Below are 24192 nucleotides of genomic sequence, written 5' to 3'. Positions count from 1 at the left end.
ACAATTACTGAGCCCGCATGCCACAGCTACTGAAGCCCCCGTGCCTAGAGCCCATGCTCCGCAACAAGAGAAGCCACTGCAATGAGAAGCACACGCACCACAATGAAGAGTAGCCCCCGCTCGCCACAACTAGAGAAAGCCCGCGTGCACCAATGAAGACCCAATGCAGCCATAAATAAATAAATAAATACATAAATAAATAAATTTATAAAAAATAAAATAAAATTCCGACCAGCTCCTCGGGCTGCCTGCAGCATGGGACACAAACTTATTTATTTATTTATTTTTAAAATTTTATTTTTTTAAATTAAATTTTTGGCTGCGTTCGGTCTTCATTAATGCGTGCGGGCTTTCTCTAGTTGCGGCGAGTGGGGGTTACTCTGCATTGTGGTGCATGGGTTTCTCCTTGCGGTGGCTTCTCTTGTTGCGGAGCACGGGCTCTAGGCACGCAGGCTTCACTAGTTGTGGCTCGTGGGCTCTGGAGCGCAGGCTCAGTAGTTGTGGCACACGGGCTTAGTTGCTCCGCGGCATGTGGGATCTTCCTGGACCAGGGCTCGAACCTATATCCCCTGCATTGGCAGGTGGATTCTTAACCACTGAGCCACCAGGGAAGCCCTGGGACACAACTTTAAATATGAAGTCACCCACTGCCATCACAAAGGTGTCTTTGATGACCCCTGGCTTGTGTTTTTTTCCCACAATCCCATGGTTTCAGGGTCCCCTGGAACAGTCTTGGTCCCCCAGAACTTAGTGTTGAAACTACAGACATGTCCCAGTGGCCCTAGAACCAAAATAACAAGTGGGATTCTTCCTAACTATCTGTCCCAGGAATCTGCTGCTGGGTTTTCTCACCCTTTATCTTTGAAGAGTTATCAGCAAGCCACATAGGCAATGCAAAAACCAAAGTGGCCAGCCACCCCAACTTCCTTCTCAATTAGTCACTTTACAACAGCAGAAGAGATAAGGAGAGATAGTTTTGGGGGTAAAATTCTGTAACCTTGGGCCACAGAATCACCCCAGCAGAACCACAAAGACAAACTAGGTTTCAGGAATCTACCCAACAAGGCATATCCCTCTAGGAGCTGAGGAGCTATGGTTGCCTACCAACACCCTTATCTTCAAATCTCAGCGGGACCTCTGTCCAAAAACATATGCCTGGGCAAATTTCAGTTTCGCCAGCTGCAAACAAGAAGGGTGACCTTGGAGAAATGGCATCATCCATGTAATGTGCCCTGCACACAGTAAACGCTCAACCATTGTTACTTCCCTTTGCCCTTTCAAGCTGATATCCATTTTATGGTTTCTGGTGACAAAGTTCAAGGTTGGAAGAAGTAGTTCATTGTCTAAAGAAGGGACACTCAAGCCCATGACTAGCCTCTCCCGGGACCCCAGACCATGCTATTCCCCGTTCTGAGCAATGAAACAGCTGCACCGAGAGATGCAGCTGGACCCTCCCTCCAGGTGTGGGTGTCCAGGCCCAGGTGAGAGCCCAGTGCCCTCCTACTTACGTCTGGATGGCATTCAGCCCAGCCATCTTCATCTTCAGCAGCCGGTCCTTCCAGTAGAAACGAGGCACGCGGAAATAGTGAATGCTTCCCGAGATGTAGCGGAAGGGCTGGCCATCCTTGAGGAAGCAGTTGTGGCCGTAATCGATCTCGAAAGTCCTCTGGGAGGCGTTCTACAGAGCAAGGACGGAACCACATGAGAACTTCCGCCTTCCGCATTTCAGAAGCAGACACTTCAACAGTGGCAACTGACTCCCTACCCTTTTAGTTTGTGTACGTTCTTGATTCTGGGCTATAAAGCAAACCACTGCTAAGTCAGGGCAAGGAAGAGCCACGTGCAGGATTCCAGAGGCCGGCACCAATGTGACAATCAGTGGGTGAGCTGCAGAAGTTACATGCCCAAAGAGAAAACCCTGCTGCAGGGGACTCTTCGCAAGGTGTGGCAAAGCTCAGTGTGCTGGGGCTGGAACACACACATACACACCCTGCCCCCCATGGCTGTGACCTGCCGGAGCTCTGGGTGTCCCTCAACAGGAATGCCGTTGTGCTGAAAGCAACAGATCAGAAGTCCGAAGCCCTGAAGCCATATCCTGGGTGCTGCTCTGGGTCCCACAGTGACTGAGCATCCCTCTCTAACCCTGCATCTCTTCATCCATAAATATGCAGGATGCCAGACTAAATGAACTCTAAGGCAATATGTGCGACCCAATTTGTAGGTCATGAACTCAATTTGGTGATGATTGGCACTTTTCTTAATGAAAGAGAATAGAAATATCAGTGTATTGCACATAGTAAAGACAAGTGTTTTTTTAAAAATTTATTTTATTGAAGTATAGTTGATTTACAATGTTGTCTTAATTTCTGCTGTACAGCAAAGTGATTCAGTTATACACATATATACATTCTTTTTCATATTCTTTTCCATTATGGTTTATCACAGGATATTGAATAGAGTTCCCTGTGTTACACAGTAGGACCTTGTTGTTTATCCATTCTATATATAATAGTTTGCATCTGCTAATCTCAGACTCCCAATCCATCCCTCTCCCAACCCCACTCCCCCTTGGCAACCACAGGTCTGTTCTCTATGAAAACAAGTGACATTTCATGAAATTTTGTTATATATACATATATAGAGTTGCATACGGATGTATGTCTCTGTGGGGTTGAGATGTAAGATGTATTTCTAGAAGTCAGATCAAAGTTCGAGAAACACAGTTTGGGGATCACTTCAGGAGCTGAAATGCTAGGATTTGAAAGGGAAGACCTCTGGGACTTCCCTGGTGGTCCAGTGGTTAAGACTCTGTGCTTCCAGTGCAGGGGCTTGGGTTGGATCCCTGGTCGGGGAACTAAAATCCCACATGCCGTGCAGCGTGGCCAAAAAAAAATTTTTAATTAAAAAAAAAAAAAAGAAAAAGAAAAGAAAGGGGAGACCTGAAAGGGGAGGCCGACTGTGAGGTAGAATAGAACACTGCCCCCTGGTGGATATAAAAAGGCAGCACTAGATCTCAGGTTCCAACAGGACAAGGGCTACAAGAGACCATTTAATTAGTGTCCTCCATTGTTGGTAAGATTCCTTGTGCATCTTTAGGCTTTTTTTTTTTTTTAATCTTTTTTTCATAGCAGCATCACAGTCCATGAGAGCTTTGGGGGTTGCCCATGAAGCCATATCTGGAAACATCCATGAGAGCAAGGGTCCTAGATCACACTTGGCCTGAAATCCAAATATAAAGTATTGTGACTGTGGGAATTCCCTGGCGGTCCAGTGGTTAGGACTCCAAGCTTCCACTGCAGGGGGCCTGGGTTCAGTCTCTGGTCGGGGAACTAAAGATCTTGCATGCTGCCAGGAGACTGCTTAGGGGCAACTGGAAACCTTTACTGTATGTGAGTTAATAAAGCTAACCAAAAATAAACAAATAATTAAGAATCATTTTTCAAAAGGCCAGAGTGTCAATTTAATATTTCCAAACAACGCTTTAATTGCTACTCAAAAGCAAGAAACTCACATGATTTCTTATACCAGGTGCTCCAATGGATGACTTGAAAAACATCGCACAGCATGTATATGGTTAAATGTCAAATAAGGGTTTCCCACAAGTTCTTTGAGTTCAAAGGTGGCCCATATGTTGGGAAAATTGTTTGTACAGGTAGAAAGGGAGTGAGCAACTTCAGGCAGAACTGGGAAAAGGAAAGGGCTGTTTGGAGTTCGCTTGTCTAAGGGAAGGGATTTGGAGAAGCAGGAGATGAGGTTGGAGAGAAACGATCTGGGCAGATGGTGGAATATGGCCTTTGTCCCACAGAGCAGAGCACCCCTGCATTCAAACAATCTCAAAATCCAGCCCAAACATCAACCTAACAAGCACTTGCAAATATTACAAACACCTACTATGTGCTGGGTAATAACAGAGGGGAACCACGCAGATGCAGCCACAGACCACATGAAGCTTCTGTCTAGCGAGGAAGAAACCCAAGAGTTGACATAGTGAGGCCTACATAGTAAAATGAGGATAAAACCACCAGGTTGTACACCTTCAACGTACACAGCATTATCCATCAATTATATCTGAGTAAAGCTGGGGGGATGGGGGAACAGGATTAGAGCAGAAAGCTGCAGCAGTAATAAATGGCATGTAACCCAGGCCTGGGGGACAAGTTTCCCAGGGGAAGGAACACCCCAAACTGTGGTTCTCAACCTTGGCCACACATCAGAATCACCTGTGCAGGCTTTCTTTTTTTTTTTTAATTTATTTATGGCTGTTTTGGGTCTTCGTTGTGGCTCACAGGCTTAGTTGCTCTGCGGCATGTGGGATCTTCCCGGACCAGGGCTTGAAGCCGTGTCCCCTGCATTGGCAGGCAGATTCTCAACCACTGCGCCACCAGAGAAGCCCCTGCGCAGGCTTTCAAAAATAGCAAAGTCAAGCCTCATTGCCCAGACATTCAGATGTTAATTGATCTTGGGTGGAGCCCAGGCATTGGTATTTCTTAAAACTGCCCAGAGGGTGTAATGTACAGCCAGGGTTAAGAATAATCGGTCTAAGCTGAGCCCCAGGATGAGGAAGAGTTAGCGAAGGGGATGGGCGACACAGGCAGAGGAAACTGTGAGCCCTGGTAGAGGGGGCACAGGTCGCAGGGAAGGAGCAATAGAACCTCAACACAGATAAAGCATGGTGGCAGCTGAAACAGGGGAGACAGGCAGGGGCCAGACTGAATGAGCCCTGAAGTCCATGTTCAAGGGCCTGGACTTTATGCCAAGAGCTATAGAGAGCAACTTAAACAGAAGAATGATAGGATCAGACATGTTTTCAAATATTTGGCACTGTGGTCTTTTCCTGAAATGGCAATAAAGGAAGCAGACTCATGGACGATGGTGGGTGGCAGCAAGGTGGGCAGCAGGCAGGAGATGGAACCCACAGGACCAGGGGGCGGGGGGTTGGGGGAGGGGTTGGTTAGATGCAGGATGAACACGGGGACTAACCTGAAGAGGCTCCCATTGGCCTCAGGTAGAAAAATTTGAGCATTTTTTTTTTTTTTAAAGAGAGAGAAACCTAAGAGACATATGACCTGGGGGCGGGGGTGGGGGAAGGCTGCAAAGCTATTAACACCTGAGTTCATAATGATACACAGAGGAGGAAAAAAGAATTAATCGGTCACCTTTGGAGATTGCCCATACTCTAAAAGGTTCTTTCCCTTTCACATGAAAACTATTTTGGGGTAACCAAAAAGCTGACAATGGAAAACTCTTCACAGAATTCCAGCTAATAAATGCATATGGAATAACAGAATCTGAAAAACACCCTTTTCTGAACACTTAGTGAAATAATGGATTTAAGCTATAATCATCAATGGATGCTAAAACCATCAGCAAGGTTGATGGAATTTTATAAAGAAGGGATCAGGCAGATTCTCCGTGATCCCTGCTCAGCGTCAACCTCATAAAAATGGAGCAAGCAGACGTCACTCCCATGTTTTGATTCAGGAGGAAGGACACAGCCTCTCCTCGAAGCAGTGCTCATTGTGGAACTTAAATCTCTGCTGAACCCAAATCTAACTACAACACAAGGAAGCAATAAGCCAAGCCTGAAATGGGGGACATTCTAGAAGTCCAGTGATGGAGTTTCTCTGAAATGCTGATGGTATTAAAACAAAATAGAGGGCTTCCCTGGTGGCGCAGTGGTTGAGAGTCTGCCTGCCAATGCAGGGGACACGGGTTCGAGCCCTGGTCTGGGAAGATCCCGCATGCCGCGGAGCAACTAGGCCCGTGAGCCACAATTACTGAGCCTGCGTGTCTGGAGCCTGTGCTCTGCAACAAGAGAGGCCGCGATAGTGAGAGGCCTGCGCACCGCGATGAAGAGTGGCCCCTGCTTGCCACAACTAGAGAAAGCCCTCGCACAGAAACGAAGACCCAACACAGCCAAAAATAAATAATAAATAAATAAAAATAAAATGACTAAAAAAAAAAAAAAATTAAAAATTAAAAACAAAAAACAAATAACAAAAAAAACAAAATAGAGTATTGTTAGAAAATAACAATGCTTGGGAAGGAATATGAGGGAACTTTCTGCGGGCAAGGGTAATGTTCTAGGGCTGAATCAGGGTTTTGGATTACCAGATATATGCATTTGCCAAAACTCATCAAACGGTGCACTTAAGATTTGTGCATTTCATTGTATGTAAAGTTAACCTTAAGAGGGAAAAAAAGGCATATAAACAAATATTGACCTCTAATTAATGATTTATATGCTGATGTATTTGAGGGGAAGTACACTGATGTCTGCAACTTACTCTGAAACGCATCCCAAAAATAAGATGGATTGATGGATGGAGGGATGGATTAATAGTAATTAAGTGTTAATGGTAGAATTTGAAAGGTGAGTATAAAATGTTTTCAACTCTCAATTTTTATGTGTGAAAATTTTTCCTAGTAAAATGTTGACACAAATTAAAAAGTCAGGGGCAGGGAGAATTGGAGAAAGGTGGTCAAAAGGCACAAACTTCCAGGGACTTCCCTGACGGTCTAGTGGTTAAGACTCTGCGCTCCCACTGCAGGGGGTGCAGGTTCAATCCCTGGTGGGGGCACTAAGATACCACATGCTGCGTGGCACAGCCAAAAAAAAAAAAAAAAAAGAGGCACAAACTTCCGGTTATCAGATAAATAAATACCATGGATGTAATGTACAACATGACGACTATAGCTAACACTGCTGTAGGATATACAGGAAAGCTGTTAAGAGAGTAGATCCTAAGAGTTCTCATCATAAGGAGAAAAAATTTTTTTCCTTTCTTCTTTCTTTCTTTCCTTTTTATTTTATCTGTATGAGAAGATGGGTGTTAGCTGAACCTATTGTGGTAATCATTTCACAAAATGTAAATAAATCACGCTGTTTGCCTTAAATTTATCCAGTGATGTATGCCAATTATTTCTCAATGAAATTGGAAAAAGATTAAACTTAAAAAGTGGACTGATGGGGCTTCCCTGGTGACGCAGTGGTTGAGAATCTGCCTGCCAATGCAGGGGACACGGGCTCGAGCCCTGGTCTGGGAAGATCCCACATGCCGCGGAGCAACTGGGCCCGTGAGCCACAACTACTGAGCCTGCGCGTCTGGAGCCTGTGCTCCGCAACAAGAGAGGCCGCGATAGTGAGAGGCCCGCGCATCGCCATGAAGAGCGGCCCCCGCTTGCTGCAACTGGGGAAAGCCCTTGCACAGAAACGAGGGCCCAACACAGCCAAAAAGAAATAATAAATAAATAATAAATTAATTAAAAAAAAAAGTGGACTGATGAAATAAATTACGGTTTCTATGGTATGTGTATTGCATATGAATGTACATACACACACATGATGAAATATTATGTACATCCTGAGAGTAATGACTTATTCTTGCCACTGTGGTAAGATCTCTGAGACAGAATAAAGAGAAGGTCAAGGGGTGTTTTTTAAAACACACCTGGGGACTTCCTGGCGGTCCAGTGGTTGACTCCGCACTTCCACTGCAGGGGGCGCGGGTTCCATCCCTGGTCAGGGAACTAAGATCCCGCATGCTGCGAGGTGCGGCCAAAAAATTAAAAAAACAAACAAAAAAAAGAAACCTCAAAAAAACACACCTATGTCAGCTCCTGCGGATAGTCCCGCGCGAGTTCAGTGTACAGTGTGCTGACAGCGTCTCATCTCAAGCTCACCGGTCAAGTCTTTGTGTCTTCCCACCCACACGCCATGGGCACCTGCTCACCCAGGAACCCAGGTGTCGGGGGGAGTCCACGCACCTCGGAGCAGCCCTCAACCAGTGGGAGTGGATAACTGCACCCTCCTCTTTTAGGCAGGCAATTCGGGAGACATTGCGTCTGCTCTCCAGGAGACCTTGGCAGAATCACGGTCCTGTTGCCCAGAGTGAGAATCTGTCCCTCTTGGACCGCTTCCCAGATCACCTGCACTCCAGGCCTGGTTTCATGTTTTACTTCTAAAGGAACCCAAATTAAGACACTTGGTACCAGAACTGTCCTAAACAGCAGATCCTCAGGATGTGAGTCAATACCTGGATTTCTCATTTCCTGTGCGTCAAACAGCAGTAAGAACCCACACTGGTGCTAAGTGGGTGGCGACGGCCCATGGTATGCAAACACACACGATAAGGCCCTCACCTGTGCAGGACTGGGAGGGGGCACGGGCAGAGGGGGGGAGTTGGCATCTGCATTAGCTCTACCCGTGGAATGGGGCTGAGGGGTGGGTGCTGGTAATTATAAGGATTGTGAGGTTGGCTGGTTTTTACTAACAGATTGGAAGCTTTGAAGAAAGAGACTGGTTGACAGGCTCAAATCAGCCATCCACTCAGGGCATTCTGTGAATGCCAGAGGCTTCCATGGCAATGTTTAAAGAGACCTACATCTCCTGCCAGAAAGATAAGGCCAGGACTTAATCGGGGAGGGGGAGGGGGGACACTGGGAGGGGATCTTGAGGGGGCAGAACACAGGCAGATAGAGGGGAGTGTATGGACATGGTGTGTTCTCCCATGTGTGAGCTATCATCTTGGTAAAGGTGCCCAACCCAGTCCCTGTGCTGTTGGAACCCAGTTGCTTGGAACTTGAACATGATATTGACTTACAGGAAATGAGGTGGAGGTGCCCGCACTGCCATGGAATCCTGAGGAAAGTATGAGACGGCTCCAAGAAGTGAGGAAGTAAAAATGGTGACCAGACACCCCAACATCTGACTACACTCCCCAGGACTGGCCAGAGAACACACCCTTCAGTAAGGAACACAGCAGTGAGGAGGGTCCTGGTGTCCTCCAGAAGTCCCCTGAGGGCTGTGCTCTGTGGGCAGGGGATGACAGAAGATGCTCCCTCGTGTCTTCGAGGGTGATGAGATCCTGGCATAACCAAAGAGGTACCACTTAACTGCCAGACGCAGATGGACATAATCACCACCACAACCAGCTAGGCCAGAGTGGCAGCTGGGGCGTGTTGACAGAGGTGACCTCAGGCAAGGGCTCAGAAACCACAGCATTCCTCGAGGGTGAGATGGTTGGCCAACCAGTGAGGGTGCTGCTTGATGTGTCTCGCAAGAAAAAAATCAATCACTCGTGAGCAAAAGGCTGAGGTCAGCCCCTGCAGTGGAAAATCATGACTCCTTCATCTGGTTCCCAGCTCTGAGGCGGTTCTACAACAAACAGCCAACTGATGGAAGGAAGGATTGGATGGATCCCCTTGAGGAAGGGCCCTGTGATGCCACCCTAAGTACACACAATAAATATTCCTTCCCCAACGGGACTTAGGACACCTGTGTCCTAAGGAAAGCACACCTCCAGACCTCGTGAGGACTGTTGGATGCAGTCTGGGCTGGTATGTATACCAGGGCTCCTGAATGCCACCATCCCCACCTTGTTGCCACGGGAAAGGGCCCACGTCCTTCTCACTAGTCAGAGGACCTACCCTATGGTGATGTCCCTGTTTCTGAGTGCAAACTGGGATGGTTTTACTTAACAGCCCCCAGAAGCCTCCCCATGAGTAACAGCCACTGTGGAGGGAAGGGCCACACAGATGGAGCTGTCCACTGCCCACCTCCACCCAAGATACATCTGAACAAGCCCACAGTTCCTCCTGGAATTGCAGATACTGGTGCCTCCACCACAAAGACTCAGTGGACATCCTCATCACATCCCCATTCAGATCACCGGTGAGCCCCTGCCAAAAACAGATCGTGCTGGATGATGGTGGACCACTTGTTTAACCAAGTGGTAGCCCCAGTGGCAGCTGTGGGACAGTCAACACAGCCTCTGGCATTTGGTCTGTGGCTAATCTTTTCAAAACTATCAATAAAAAGGGTCAAAAGCAGTTGGTTTGTAAGTGGTCAGGACAGCAGGACACATTCTTTGTCCTGCTCCAGGGACCTGGTAACTGCTCCGCTCTCTCCCATGAGACACCTCGACTGTCAGGACACTCCCTGAGCTGTCACACTGGTCTGATATACAAACAACAGCATGTTATTTGGACCTGGGGAGCGGTGACAAGTGTCTGAAACGGAAGCTTAGAAAAGCAGCAGAGGGGATGATAACAGAAGATGCAGAAGCAGCATCACCTAAGAGACAGCCTCTAACTGGTGACTGTGATGGCCAAGGTAAACAGGGAAAATCCACTTCATGGCTCCAAAGTGACCCCTTTCAAGGTTGAAGGACCTGAGAGGACCCAGCCTAAAAGAGCCAGCTTCCTTAATCTCTGAGCTGTGGCACCACTCATGGAAGTAGGGCCATCGAGAAATGTGGGGGGAGGAGAAAAGAGGGAAAGCTGCCTTCAGAGTTTATTCCCCCAAATACCTATAATGGAAAATTTGTCCTGTGTGCAAATTCCACCCCCTTTTTTCTGGCTGCACTGGGTCTTCGTTGCTGCACGCGGGCTTTCTCCAGTTGTGGCGAGCGGGGGCTACTCTTCATTGCAGCGTGCGGGCTTCTCATTGCGGTGGCTTCTCTTGTGGGATCTTCCCCAACCAGGGATGGAACCCATGTCCTCTGCATTGGCAGGCGGATTCTTAACTACTGGACACCTACACCCCCAACCCCTTTTTAATTAATTCGCATTGGAACCAAATACTGAAGAGCCAGTTTTATTTCACACGTGCTCGGGTGTGTTAGCATCAATATTTACAGTGCATGAGGTCACAGAACTTACAGAATAAAAAGCAATTCCAAACAAGTCAAAGCCCACAGCTTTCCAAGCCATGCCCCCACCCCCAACCAATGTATTGTACATAATGCATATAACACTGGAGAAAAAAGACCACAGTACAAATGAAATAACCCCAGAGCAAATACATACCAGGTAACTAATGCTGTCCAATACAACATTTTTAAAGTTAATGATACTGTTTAGATTATTTCAGTGGTGAATAAGCCTTTCTTTAAAAAAAATTCAATGTAACATTGGTATTTACATCACCAGGTAATGTGAACATGCCTCAAGTTGCCTAATCCTCAGGACTAAAAATAATTATATTTGCATTATTTGTGCACATTCCTCAACCTGAATAAAGAAATAAAAGGAGCTCAGTGCTATCACAGGTTATGTGTCATGCCGATTATGTGAAGATGCTAACGTCTTCAAGTCTCTCATAGTAACTCAGGTAAGCACCTATTCCATGGATCTCCATCCCCAGCACCCTACACACCTTCTCAACTCACCACAGAGGCCCAAGAGCCTGGAGAATTCCTGACATGAGCTGCTCAGCTCCAGGGTGACAGAGACCCAACCATCCCAGGCTGCTAGCACCCTAGTGTTGAGGGAAAAGGGATTAAGAGAAGGGGAGAAGACAGGGGTGGAGGGGTGTTTACACACATGGGCTTCCCAGATTCCTCAGTTCACAGAACAAAGAGAAAGAGAAGGAATATTGCAGACAACTATAAAACACACATTGATAATGCCAGAGCTAGAGGCTTTCAAACATCAAATGTCATGGAAGCACCATTACATCAGACAGGCTGTAGAAGAAAAACCACCACAGGGAATGAATGGTGATAATCAATATGGATCTGGAGGAATTTGTGAATGATCTGCTATGGCTTATAGATTTATTAATTTTATTTACTTATGCCTGTCTTGTTCCAAGAAGATTTTTGTTCAGCATTCCAAAAGACTGTGGATAAAGAGTACAACTTTCAATGGAAGAGGAAGGGGAAATGGCAGAATGGAGGAGAAATGAGCACAGTTGAGGATCAGTTCCCTATCCTCCAGGACTCACAGACATTTACAGATTTAATTCTGCTCCCTCATCTCAGAGAAAAGGTAAGTACACAGTTTTAAAAAAATAAATTTAAAAATACAAAATAATTCTTAAAAGTGAAAAACAGACCTAACTGTCCATAGAGGAAAGAATCATTTCAAGTGAATTTGAAATAGTATTTTGACTATATTTAGGCTAAGGATAAAAATACATCTTGAACTGCATTAAAACAAATAAACCTGCAGCTGGTAGATTTCATCCTATTAATAATATTTCATTACTATTTTGAATCTATAAAATACATAACAGGATAAATAAGTAATTACATCGGGTTGTTAGGAACCAAAAATTTCAGTATAAAATAGAAACAAACATAAAATCAAAGAAAGTTAAGTAAAAGCCCTGCAATCAGGAAATCTCTACCGTCCACTCAATTTTGCTATGAACCTAAAACTGCTCCAAAAAATAATGTAACTTAAAATTTTTTCTCTTTCTAAAAAAATATTTATTTCCCCGCAATAGCCACAGAAACAGCTAAGAAATGACACTAGCCAGTAGCACTTAGCTCCTCTAGCACTTAAATTATGGTGTCTAAATATTTCCCACAAAAAGGAACCAGGGCTCCTTAAGAAATTACTTAATCCAAGTCTGGGGCAGAATATATAGAAAATAAGCCTAAAACAATCAACAACTATTAGGGCCACACAAAATGACGTAGAAGCCAATTTGAAGGAGTTCCAACTGGCTCAAAATGGGATATTTTGAGCATTAGAAGATTTATCATTTCGTTAGATTGAAACACGTCAGATGCAAAAATAGCCAAATTCATAATACTCCTTCCCACCTAAAAGAAAAGCTTATTGGTCATCCCTGAAGTTTGCTGGGGTATCAACTCATTATTCTGAAAACTGATGAATAAAGAGGAAGAATCCAGCATCCATCTTGCCTTTGCTACAGACTTTTTCAGAATAACCAAACAATTGATGAAGAGAATTCTTTGTAGAAGAACCACAGCTAGTAAATGCAGAAGAAATGAGATTAAAAATCATCGTTTTGGGGGCTGAAGGCAGAATTACACTTCTTTTTCTTTTCTCGCCGCACCGTGTGGCTTGTGGGATCTTAGTTCCCCAAGCAGGGATTGAACCCAGGCCCTCGGCAGCAAGAGTGCAGAGTCTTAACCACTGGACCGCCAGTGAATTCCCAGGATTATACTTCTAAGTGCCACAAAAACTCCTTCAAAATTCAGAACTGAGGTAAAAGAAGTTTCCATTGTCTCTTGAATAGATAAAAGCCAACTAATTACTCCTAGAAAGTCTATTTAGTACTCTGGCCTACTAAATTCTGTATTAAATGTATCAAACTTTTAAAAAATCACCATTTTACAATCCCTGCTGGACTAATGACTTTAGGCAACAATTATCAATGACTGCTGAAACATTAGATGAAAAGATGATGTGGAACTTTCTAGTGGAGGAGCCAAGCTGACAACACCTGGTCAATCTCAGCATCACTGAAAGCAATGAAGTCTTCCTACCAAAAAAGGAGAAAAGTTGAACATGAATCTCTCTAGCTTCTAGCTCTAACTTTAATAGATGTCTACCTCTACCAGTTTACAGAAAATATGAAGGATAGTACATGTCAAACACCACCACAAATCCAAAATGTAGGAAATACCAAGATATAATATCCAGATAACTTGAACAAATAAATGGCACAAAATAAGAAGAGAGGGTATCTTTTAGACTTAGAGAGACTTAAGAAATATATCACATGCAATATATGGACCTTGTTTTTAGATCCTGATTCAAACAAAAGAACTGTGAAGTGACACAATTCCTCAAGAAATCAAAGAAAAAAACTAAACCTAAAGCTAGCAGAAGGGAGGAAATAATGAAAATTAGAGCAGGGATTAAGTGAAATAGAGAATAGAAAAAAAATCAATGAGAGTAAGAGTTCATTTTTTGAAAAGGTCAACAAAACTGATAAATCTTTAGCTAGATTAACTAAGAAAAAAAGAGAGAAGACTCAAAATCAGAAATGAAAGAGAAGATATTACAACTGATGGCACACACACAAAAAAAGGATTATGAGACTACTATGAACAATTGTATACCTATAAATTGCAAAACCTAAAGAAACAGATAAATGTCTAGAAACATACAACCTACCAAGACTGAATCATGAAGAAATAGAAAATTTCAACAGACCAATAACTAGTAAGAAGATTGAATCAGTAATTGAAAATCTCAAAGAAAAACAAAGGACCAGATGGCTTTAGCTAGAGAATTCTACCAAACATTTAAAGAAGAACTAACACCAATCCTCCTGAAACTCTTCCAAAAAATTAAAGAGGAGGGAACACTTCTAAGCTCATCCTATGAGAACAACAGAACCCTAACACCAACGCCAGACAGGACATAACAAAAAAAGAAAACTGCAAGCCAATATCAATATTCCTGATTAATACTGATGCAGAAATCCTCAACAAATATCAGCAAACTAAATTCAACAACTTTTTTTTTTTTTTTTTTTTTGGCCACACTGCATGGCTTGTGGGATCTTAGTTCCTTGACAAGGGATGGAACCCGCGCCCTTGGCAGTAAAAGCACTGAGTCTTAACCACTAGACCACCAGGGAATTCCCTCAACAACTCTTTAAGAGGATTATACACCATGACCAAGTGAGATTCGGAATGCAAGAATGATTCAACATATGAAAATCAATCAATGGAATGCACATTAACAGAATGAAGGACAAAAACATGATCATTTCAATTGAGGCAGAAATTTATTTGGTAAGATTCCACAACTTTTTATGATAAAACACTTAACAAACTATGAATAGAAGAAAATTACCTCAACACAATGAAGGCCAGATATGAAAACCAATAGTTAACATCATACTCAATGTGAAAGACTGCAAGCTTTTCTTCCATGATCAGGAACAAGGCAAGGATGCTCGCTCTCACCACTTCTATTCAACATACTATTGGAAGTCCTAGCCAGAGCAACAAGCAAGAAAAAGAAACAAAAGACATTCAATTTGAAAGGAAGAAGTAAAATTATCTCTATTCACAGATGACATGATCTTATATGTAGAACACCCTAAAGATATCACACGCACACACACACACACACACACACGCAAAATTGTTAGAACTAATAAATGAATTCAACAAAGTTGCAGGATACAAGATCAACGTACAAAAATCAGTTGCATTTCTATACACTGACAATGAACAATCCAAAAAGGGAATTAAGCAATTCCAATTATAATAGCATCAAAAAGAATAAAATACTTGGGAATAAACCTAACCAAGGAGGTGAAAGACTCATACACTGAAAACTACAAAACACTGCTGAGATTTAAAAAGACACAAATAAATGGAAAGACATCCCATGTTAATGGATCGAAATACTTAGTATTGTTAAGATGTCCATATTACCCAATGTGATCTACAGAGTCAATGTAATCTCTATCAAAACCCCAACAGCATTCTTTACAGAAATAGAAAAATTCATCCTAAAATTCATACAGAATTTCAAGGAACCCTCAGTAGCTAAAACAATTTTGGAAAAGAAGAACAAAGTTGGGAGATTCACACTTCCTGATTTCAAAACTACTGTAATAAAAACAATGAGTTACTGATATAAAGACAAACAAATACACCAATGGAATAGAATAGAGGGGCCTGAAAATAAACTGTCACGCAAATGCTCACATGGTCATCAATAAGGTGCCAAGACCACTCAGTGGGGAAAGGACAGTCTCTTAAACAAAAAGTGTTGGGAAAACTGGATATCCACATGCAGAAGAATGAAGTTGGATCCTTACTTTACACCATATACAAAAATAACTCAAAATGGATCAAAGACCAAAACATAAAACCCCAAATTTAAAACTCCTTGAAGAAAACATAGGGGGAAAGCTTTATGATATTGGGCTTGGCAGTGACTGCTTGGATATGACACCAAAAGCACAGGCAACAAAAGCAAAAATAGACAAATGGAACATAAAACTTAAAAAACTTTTTCGCATCAAGGTATACAATCAATATAAAAAACTTTTTCGCATCAAGGGATACAATCAATACAGTGAAAAGTCAATCTATGGAATGGCAGATAATAATTGCAAATCATATATCTGATAAGCGGTTAATATCCAGAATAATAAAGACCTACAACTCAACAACAAAAAAAAATCAAATAATATGATTTTAAAATGGGCAAAAGACCTGAATAGACATTCTTCCAAAGATGGTATACAAATAGCCAACAAGCATATGAAAAGATGCTCAACATCACTAATCATCACAGAAATGCAAATCGACACCACAATAAGTTATCATCCCACACGACTATCAAAAACAAACAGGGACTTCCCTGGTGGTGCAGTGGTTAAGAATCTGCCTGCCAACGCAGGGGACACGGGTTTGAGCCCTGGTCCGGGAAGATCCCACATGCCGTGGAGCAACTAAGCCCATGCACCACAACTACTGAGCCTGTGCTCTAGAGCCTGGGAGCCACAACTACTGAGCCTGCGTGCCACAACTACTGAAGCCTGAGTGCCTAGAGCTCGTGCCCCGCAACAAGAGAAGCCCCGCTTGCCGCAACTAGAGAAAGCCCGTGCATAGCAACAAAGACCCAATGAAGCCAAAAATAAATTAAAAAAAAAAAAAAAGAATCTGCCTGTCAATACAGGGGACACTGGTTCGATCCCCAGTCCGGGAAGATCCCACATGCCACAGAGCAACTAAGCCCATACGCCACAACTACTGAGCCTGTACTCTACAGCCCATGAGCCACAACTACTGAGCCGCGCGCCTAGAGCCCGTGCTCCGCAACAAGAGAAGCCACTGCAATGAGAAGCCCGTGCACCGCAACGAAGAGTAGCCACCACTCGCCGCAACTAGAGAAAGCCCACACAGAGCAGAGACCCAGTGTAGCCATAAATAAATAAATAAATAAATAAATAAATAAATAAATAAATTTATTAAAACAAACAAAAAAATGGAAGGTAAGATTTGGTGAGGATATAGAGAAACTGGAACACTTGTGTACTGCTGGTGGGATTATAAAGTGGTCCAACTGCTATGGAAAACAGTATACAGTTTCCTCAAAAAATGAAAAATAGAACTACTATATGATCCAGCAATCCCACTTCTGGGTATATATCCAAAAGAACAGACAGCAGGGTCTCAAAGAGATATTTGCACACCCATGTTCACAGCAGCACTATTCACAATAGGCAAGAGGTGAAAGCAACCCAAATGTCCACTGATGGATGAATGAATAAACAAAATGTGGTATATACATGCAATGGAATATTATTCAGCCTTAAAAAGGAAGGAAGTCTTGTTACATGCTACAATGTGGATGAACACTGAGGACATTATGCTAAGTGAAATAATCCAGCCACAAAAGGCAAATAATATATAATTCCACTTGTATGAAGTACCCAGAGTAGTCAGATTCATAGAAACAGAATGTAAAGTAGTGGTTACCAGGGGCTGGGGGTGGGTAGGGGAGTTGTTGTTTAATGGGTATAGAGTTTTACATTTGCAAGATGAAAAAGCTCTGGAGATCTGTTGTACATCAATGTGAATACACTTAACGCCATTGAACTGTACACTTAAAAATCACTAAGATGGGCTTCCCTGGTGGCGCAGTGGTTGAGAATCTGCCTGCCAATGCAGGGGACACGGGTTCGAGCCCTGGTCTGGGAAGATCCCACATGCCGCGGAGCAACTAGGCCCGCGAGCCACAATTACTGAGCCTGCGCATCTGGAGCCTGTGGCTCCTCAACAAGAGAGGCTGCGATAGTGAGAGGCCCGCGCACCACAATCAAGAGTAGCCCCCACTTGCCGCAACGAGAGAAAGCCCTCACACAGAAACGAAGACCCAACACAGCCATAAATAAATAAATAATTAATTTTAAAAAAAATCACTAAGATGATAAATTCCATACTATGTGTTTTTCTATCACACACACAAAAAAGACAATTGAGATAATCAGGAAAAACTGAAAACTAACTCTTTACACAGTTAACTGCATTTGAATCCTATACTTACCTGTAATCGATACAGCCACCTAATCCTCAGACAGTGGAAAAAATACTTTTATTAAGAGGTAGAAAACCTAACTTCTAGCCCCAAGTCTCCTAACTAGGTATAAGATGATATTAAAGAATTACTGTGAATTTCATCGGCTATAACAGCATTATGGATATGCTTTTTTAAAAGGATTCATACTGAAGCATTTGAGGGTGAAATTATATTTTCTAAGATTTGCCTTAATATACTCCAGACAAAAAAGAAAGAGTGTAGGGCTGGGGTAGATGAGAAAGAACAGTAGAATAGTCACAAATGTTGAAGCTGGGTGATGGGGATTCTGTTGCTGCTCTCTCTAGTTTGTGAATACTTCCCAATTTTCACAATAAAAAGCTTTTCAAAAGAACAAACAAAATAAGGGGAAAAAAGGATGGTTGGACGGATGGATGTTTGGAATGAATGGCAGTAGGATTAATGTATTGAGGTTTTATAACAATAGTATCACAGTACACAGGCTATTGTTAATTTTTAGAAAGCTTTATGTTTCATTTTAGCTTGCATTTAACAGATTTTTAAAAAGAAACTAGAATGAAATTGAAAGCATTTTCAAGCTTCAAGTAAATGTTTCTCACCACCTCCCCCGGCAATAAATAAACAAATCAAAGAAGGTAAATGAGTGAAGAACAGGGAACAGAGGTACCAAGGGGGCCGTGGAGAGCAGCCCACCAGGACCATATCTGGACACAAATGGAGAAATTTGTGCTGGGAAAACTTCCACCACGTCACGGAACACAAACCAAGTGTGAGAAGGTGCTGCTGACTATTCCTTGGGCACAGAAGATGGACCTGTCTTGTTTCTGTTAAGAGAGGAATCAGTCAAGCAAGGACTTCAGAGCAGGGATGACAGGTGCTCAAGACCGAAAAATGCTGGCACTCAGGGAAAGAGAAGAGACAAGAAGGTGCAAGATGAAAAGCAGGACTGATGGAAGCGAATTCCATCCAGCTCAGGGCACTGATGAGAAAGATCCCAAATCAAGAAATCAGTGAAATAATACTTGGTAAAGCAGGAGACACACACCACCTGTTGCACCATAAGGTGGAAGACAAATGGCAGAACTAGTGTAGACTGGGGGTGATCCCAACTGGGGTCAGGGCACGAGAAAGTGAGAAGGTCTGGAAGTGACCTTCCTGAGGTGGGGAGCTTGAGTGATGCCACCGAGAAGGCAGTCAGGAAACTTGAGCTGAGCTGGGCGCTGCCCTTGGCAAAGCACTTCCCCCTCCTATAACCCCACCATCCGCAAAATGTGTTAAAAGAAAGGCTCTCCAGAGTCCTTTCCTTGGTTCTGGATAAGTTTTTCCGCAAACTTATTCCTGGCTGTAAGGATGATTAAACACGAGGGGGTAAATAATAAGGAAACCACTGAAATCTCAACTCAAAGATACATTTTAAACTTGACTGGAAGACCCGCTGTCAATATTTTGGTTGCCTGGAAACAAGAAAGGTGGTCTCCAGGAGCCCTCAGGGTTCCACTAACCAAGAGGACAAGGGGGAAAATGGAGAGACTCGCCCTGGCCAGGCTGAGTGTGCACAGGGAGACAATAACACAGGCAAGAGACAGAGGAAAGCAACCCCAGCAGTTGCTGCTGTGACAAATCACTGGGCCCCAGCGGCAGGCGGCATGGTACCCACTCCTGTTCCCCAGGATTGGCTGCTCCATAAATTCTCTGTGCACCTGTGACCAACACAGCCCCTTTGCAGGCCCCACGGGATGTTTAAAAGTTAGCAACATCAAGTGCTTCCTTGTGACTGAGCCACAAGCAACTTCTGCGCCATGTCTTAATACCCTCCCTGCAAAACAATCTTGAGGTAGATAATTATCCCCATTTCAGGGTGAGGGAAACCGAGGCTCAGTGAGGTCATTTGCCCGATGCTGCCTGACAAGAGAGGGTGAGCCCCTTCAGTCAGAGTTCCCTGTTGCAGAAAGATTCTCAGTGAGGTCTTGTCTATCAGGCCTTATTGCTACCCCAGGGTCAAAGGGTATCCTACCTCTGGCACAGAGGCCGGCCAGCGAGGGTGGGGCTGCTCCAGACACGGTAACCCCTGCCTCTTTCTCTGAGGGTCCAGCTCAGGGATGGCCATCTGGTTCTGTGGCCAGAGCGCTAGGACAGCTCTGATGGGGTCAGGCTGGTGGCGGGGAAGGGGGCAGTGAGCCACCAGCAGGAAGGACAGCCCAGCATCCCAGAGCCAGGGGTCCCAGGGAGGGAAGGCCTTGGGGCCCGCGGGAGCTCAGTGCCCTGACACTCGCCATGCAAGCCTCAACCTCCCTACCGGTAGAGAGCGAACCTCCGTTTCTGACCCAAACCTGGGGTGGAGGGTGTGCACTCCAGTTTCCTGACTGTCCCTCCAGGCTAACAGCCATCCTACACTGAAACTGGCCGACCCCCTTCCGCGTCTGGCTCACGTAGTTACTGTGAACTGAAATCGGCCTCAAGCAGACCACTTCAAAAGGGCATCAGGTTATAGGCCCTTGCTTGTTCTCATTACAGTGTTACTTGTGTTTGAACACTGTCCTCGCCTGTCAGGGTACAGCTACTTACCATCAGGCAGTGGGAAGAACACTGGTCCTGGGAGGCAGAACACCGGGCTTCCAGCGGGCATCTCCTATAACCCTTGTGCTGCTGTCAGTGCTCTACCTCCCTTTGCCTCGGTTCCCTCATCTCTCAGCTGGGGAAAGTCGCCTGTCCCTAATCACCTCATCCAGGTGTTGTATAAAAGGAGCCAAGTTTGGCAAACACCCTCTGAATTCCTAGGCAGCAGCACTATGACCTTCATTCACCTACCAGTGTTCCCATCCTTCCACCCCACCCCCAACCCCAAAGGCCCAGGAGCACAGCCAATCAGACAGCATCACCCAAGGCCCGGAACAGGATGAGCCCTATATTCCAGCCGATTTGGCTGATGCTCTCAGTAAAGGTGACTCTGATAGAACCAAGGGGGGAAAAGAAAACCTTCTTCTCCAGCAGCCAGAGGGGCCTCCATCTCGCCAGTTCTCCCAGATTACCTAGCCACACTGCCCCTTCCCCAGAAAGCTCTGGATCAATGCTTTTGAAAACTGCTTAAGTCCTAAAGAGGCTTTTAAAATACCAAGAGTCCCCTCCCTACTCCACTTTCCACAGGCATCCCCTTCAAGCAACCCCCTGATTCAGTTCATCCCCATGAGTTCTGCAGAGGAGGAGGGCTTACTCCACATCATCTGGAAAATAGATGCCTGTTCCTACACATGTGACTTTAGGGGCCTCACAAATGCACAGAAAGAAGCAGATGGCCATCTATAGAGTTAACTCGCCTGGACTTGCCAGGAAGCCCCACCACTGATCACGGTGCAAGCCAGTCTTGTGACAAGCGTGTGCTGGCAGGAGAGACTGGAGGGGATAAAGCAGGCAGTCTGCTCTGCAGAGGGTCGGGGACGGAGGGCAAGGGCAATGAGGAGGCGCACGGGGCAGGGGTGGGTTCAGGGAACCCGCTGCAGGATGAGCTCTGTAATCTCCGCCCTGCTGCCCAGTCGCATGGGTATCCCATAGTAGGCCGTGCCTGGGCTCACATAAACAAATGTAGCCTGGGCCACTTGGTACAGACCAGCAAAGAAGGGGTTCAGGAGATAGGCTGCCACATTCAAGGGGAAGATCTGCCCAGCGTGAGTGTGCCCAGAAAGGATCAAGTTGATATCTGGCCGAGCCTGGAGAGCTCTCTTGGCAGCCAGGGGCTGATGAGCTAGCAAGATGGTGGTGTGGTCCGGGCTGCAGCCCCCCAGAGCCTTCTCGAGATCCATGCCGTGGCCAGAGTAGTGCAGGATGTCTGCTTCGATGTCGTCCACCCCGGCCAAGCAGATCCAGTCATCATCCTCACCCCCGCCAGGCTGGGCCTGGGTGGCAGAAATCTTCACGTTCTGATTGTGAAGGGGCTTGACGTTCAGGGATTCCAGCAGCGCAAACCAGTTGCTGACATCTGATGTGTAGTACTCGTGATTCCCCGTGACGAAGTAGGTGCCGAGGCGTGAACGAAGCTGGCCCAGAGGAGCGACGGCCGTCCGGAGGACAGAGGCTTCGGCATCGCACAGGTCACCCACAATCACTGTGACATCCGGTTCCAGCGTGTTCACCATCTTCACGAACATCTCCATCTTGGTCCTGCCCACCGTGGGGCCCAAGTGGATGTCCGAGAGCAGCGCGATCTTGAGGTTGTCCATGGAGGCGGGCAGCCAATGGATGGGCACCTCCACGGTTTTCACAGCCGGGGGCTGGGCAGCGTTCAGCAGCCCTACCACGCTGAGCACGGCGGTCACCAGCACCGCCAGCGCTGGCCTGAGTGCCAGCTTCCTTGTCTTGTCAAGGCTGCCCACCACCCTGCCGGCGCGCAAGGCCAGGAGCTGGTAGGCCTGCTCCATGCCACTGAGGGTACAGAGGAAGCAGACCATGATGATGTATGCCCCGAGGCAGGAGTAGGCCGCCAGGGAAAAGAGATAGGGCTCCTCGGCCACTAGAAAGAGCATGGTGAAGAAACTGGAATGGGCCAGGGCCAGGAAGGCCACAATGGCCATCTTCCAAAGCTGGAAACAGGCCGACTCTGCAGCAGGGGAGTGGCTGAGGTTGCTGACGGTGCTTCGCCAGATGTAGAGGGAACCGAGGAGCATGAGCGAGTTGGCAAACAGGGCGAGCTGCAGGCGGAACAGCCACCGCCAGGCCCTGAGCTCGAGGCTCTCCGCCAGGTAGGAGCGGGAGATGACCATGGACACGAAGACAGTGCCGGCTGCCAGGGCGGCCTTTGCGCCCAGGGACAGCTGCCTGAAGATCGCCATCACCTCTGCTCCTAAGAGGGTCCCCTGCCAGTTCTGTGCAGGCGGGCTCTGGAAGGTGAGCTCCTTAGATAGGACAGTGGCCAAGGACAGGTTTCCAGGTCAGCTCCGCCTGCAACCACGAACCGGCGTCAGCTTTGTGGGATATGAGAGCTTCCTTGTCCCCAGTCAAAACCTGAAGGCCACTTACACCTGCCCAACCCACCTTGAATCCAAGCCACTCAAATACCAGTCAGTTGCTACATTTTATTATTGAAATACAAACACGCTGGATTATAACAGGATGGGCAGTTTCATTTTCTTACAGTTTTCTGTATGTTTAAGGTATTTCCATAATGCATATGAACTTTTATAATAAGAAAAACATTATTCTAAACCAGCGGTTCTCAAAGTGTGGTCCAGGGAGACCCTTTCAGGGGGTCCATTAAGTCAAAACTATTTTCAAAAACAGTACTAAGCCATAATCATTCTCTCATGAGTGTACAGTGAAGTTTTCCAGAGGCTACATGACATGTGATATAGCAAGACTGAATGCAGAAGTAGCTATGAGAATCCAACTATCATCTATTAAGACAGACATGAAAGAGATTTGCAAAAATGTACAATGTCACTCTTCGCCCTAAAATTTGAGAAGAAATATTATTTTTCAAGAAATATATAAAGTTTATTAACATATAATGATTTTATGATTTCTTAAGTAAGTTAATAAATATTTTTAAATGTTCGGTTTTACCTTCTAGGACAGTTAATGTTTGAGAACCGCTGTTGTAAATAAATGTAAAGAAGGAAATCATGGAAAGCTAGTCGGCTGGTATCTTTTTCAGCTCTAGGCCCAGGAGGGACACCTAGACACCTGACATAAGGATTCCTGGGGTGAAGACAGCCTCCTGGCAGTCACAGGGCAGCCCCTGTGACTGATGCTGCTCAAGGATAATGAGCAACCACGACACGGCAGGCTGCCTTGTCCCCCAGCTCCTCCTCCATAAATCCTTAACCCTCCCGTCTCACAACCCTCCTAGATATTGGTTAAGATCTGCCTTCTCCCCATCTTTCTCTGCCACTGAACCCTTGAACTATTCTCTTGTGGCTCTCATAGCTGGCTAGTTCCCACTCCAGGGCTCCCAGACAAAAAACTGGGGCAGGGGAAGCACAGACCCAGGTAGACAAAGGTTAGCAAATAGTCATTTGAGGTGACCTTTTCCCAAGAAGAACCCCAAATGAAAATATTTTCAACAGTTGTTTTCCAAATAAGATTCTCAACCTCGGTTTAAGATAAATATGTGTATATATATATATATATATTTTTTTCCCCCCTGCCCTACGCACTTTACTGAAAGCCTTTTATCAAAGCTGTAATTTGCAAGTCAAAGTTCACAATTTTCCACTTATAAAACAAGTCCCAGACTCAGCCCACCCGAACTCTGGAGGAACCAAAGTTGGTTCCCTGAACGTGTAGAGAGACAGGCGCCCGTTTCAATCCCCCGGTCCCTCCCCCCTCAGATCCACCCCACCTTTCCAAGGCCGTGATGCTGACCTTCCCAGGAGCGATTCGGAGTTCCCTCGGCCCCTGCCTTAGCTC

General features: G+C 45.3%; 2 protein-coding genes across 10 annotated transcripts in view; both read right to left on the bottom strand.

The window, feature by feature from the left end:
• GLB1 (galactosidase beta 1) overlaps nt 1–24192 on the bottom strand; it is a 99002-nt gene that overhangs the window by 73944 nt on the left and 866 nt on the right. For all 9 annotated transcript variants that reach the window (XR_014232882.1, XR_014232883.1, XR_014232884.1 and 6 more), the window contains exon 2: nt 1509–1678. Coding sequence is in view for 3 of the 9 variants with exons in the window: in XM_082348545.1 (XP_082204671.1) it covers nt 1509–1678 (170 nt within the window). In the remaining 6 variants the exon portion in view is untranslated. The remainder of the gene's footprint in view (nt 1–1508; nt 1679–24192) is intronic.
• On the bottom strand, nt 1740–24043 carry TMPPE (transmembrane protein with metallophosphoesterase domain). The gene is made up of 2 exons (XM_082348673.1): nt 8761–24043; nt 1740–6596 (listed from the first exon to the last, which is right to left on the bottom strand). The coding sequence occupies exon 1, from the start codon at nt 22614–22616 to the stop codon at nt 21273–21275; it is 1344 nt and encodes a 447-aa protein (XP_082204799.1). The 5' UTR covers nt 22617–24043; the 3' UTR covers nt 1740–6596; nt 8761–21272.

This window comes from Balaenoptera borealis, assembly GCF_965194805.1.
Source record: "Balaenoptera borealis genome assembly, chromosome: 12".
NCBI classification, from domain to species: domain Eukaryota; kingdom Metazoa; phylum Chordata; class Mammalia; order Artiodactyla; family Balaenopteridae; genus Balaenoptera; species Balaenoptera borealis.
This window is presented reverse-complemented; position numbering and strand designations above follow the sequence as displayed.

Coding starts and splice junctions, on each gene's coding strand:
- TMPPE (XM_082348673.1), bottom strand. CDS start 22,616: ATGGCGATCTTCAGGCAGCTGTCCCTGGGCGCAAAGGCCGCCCTGGCA.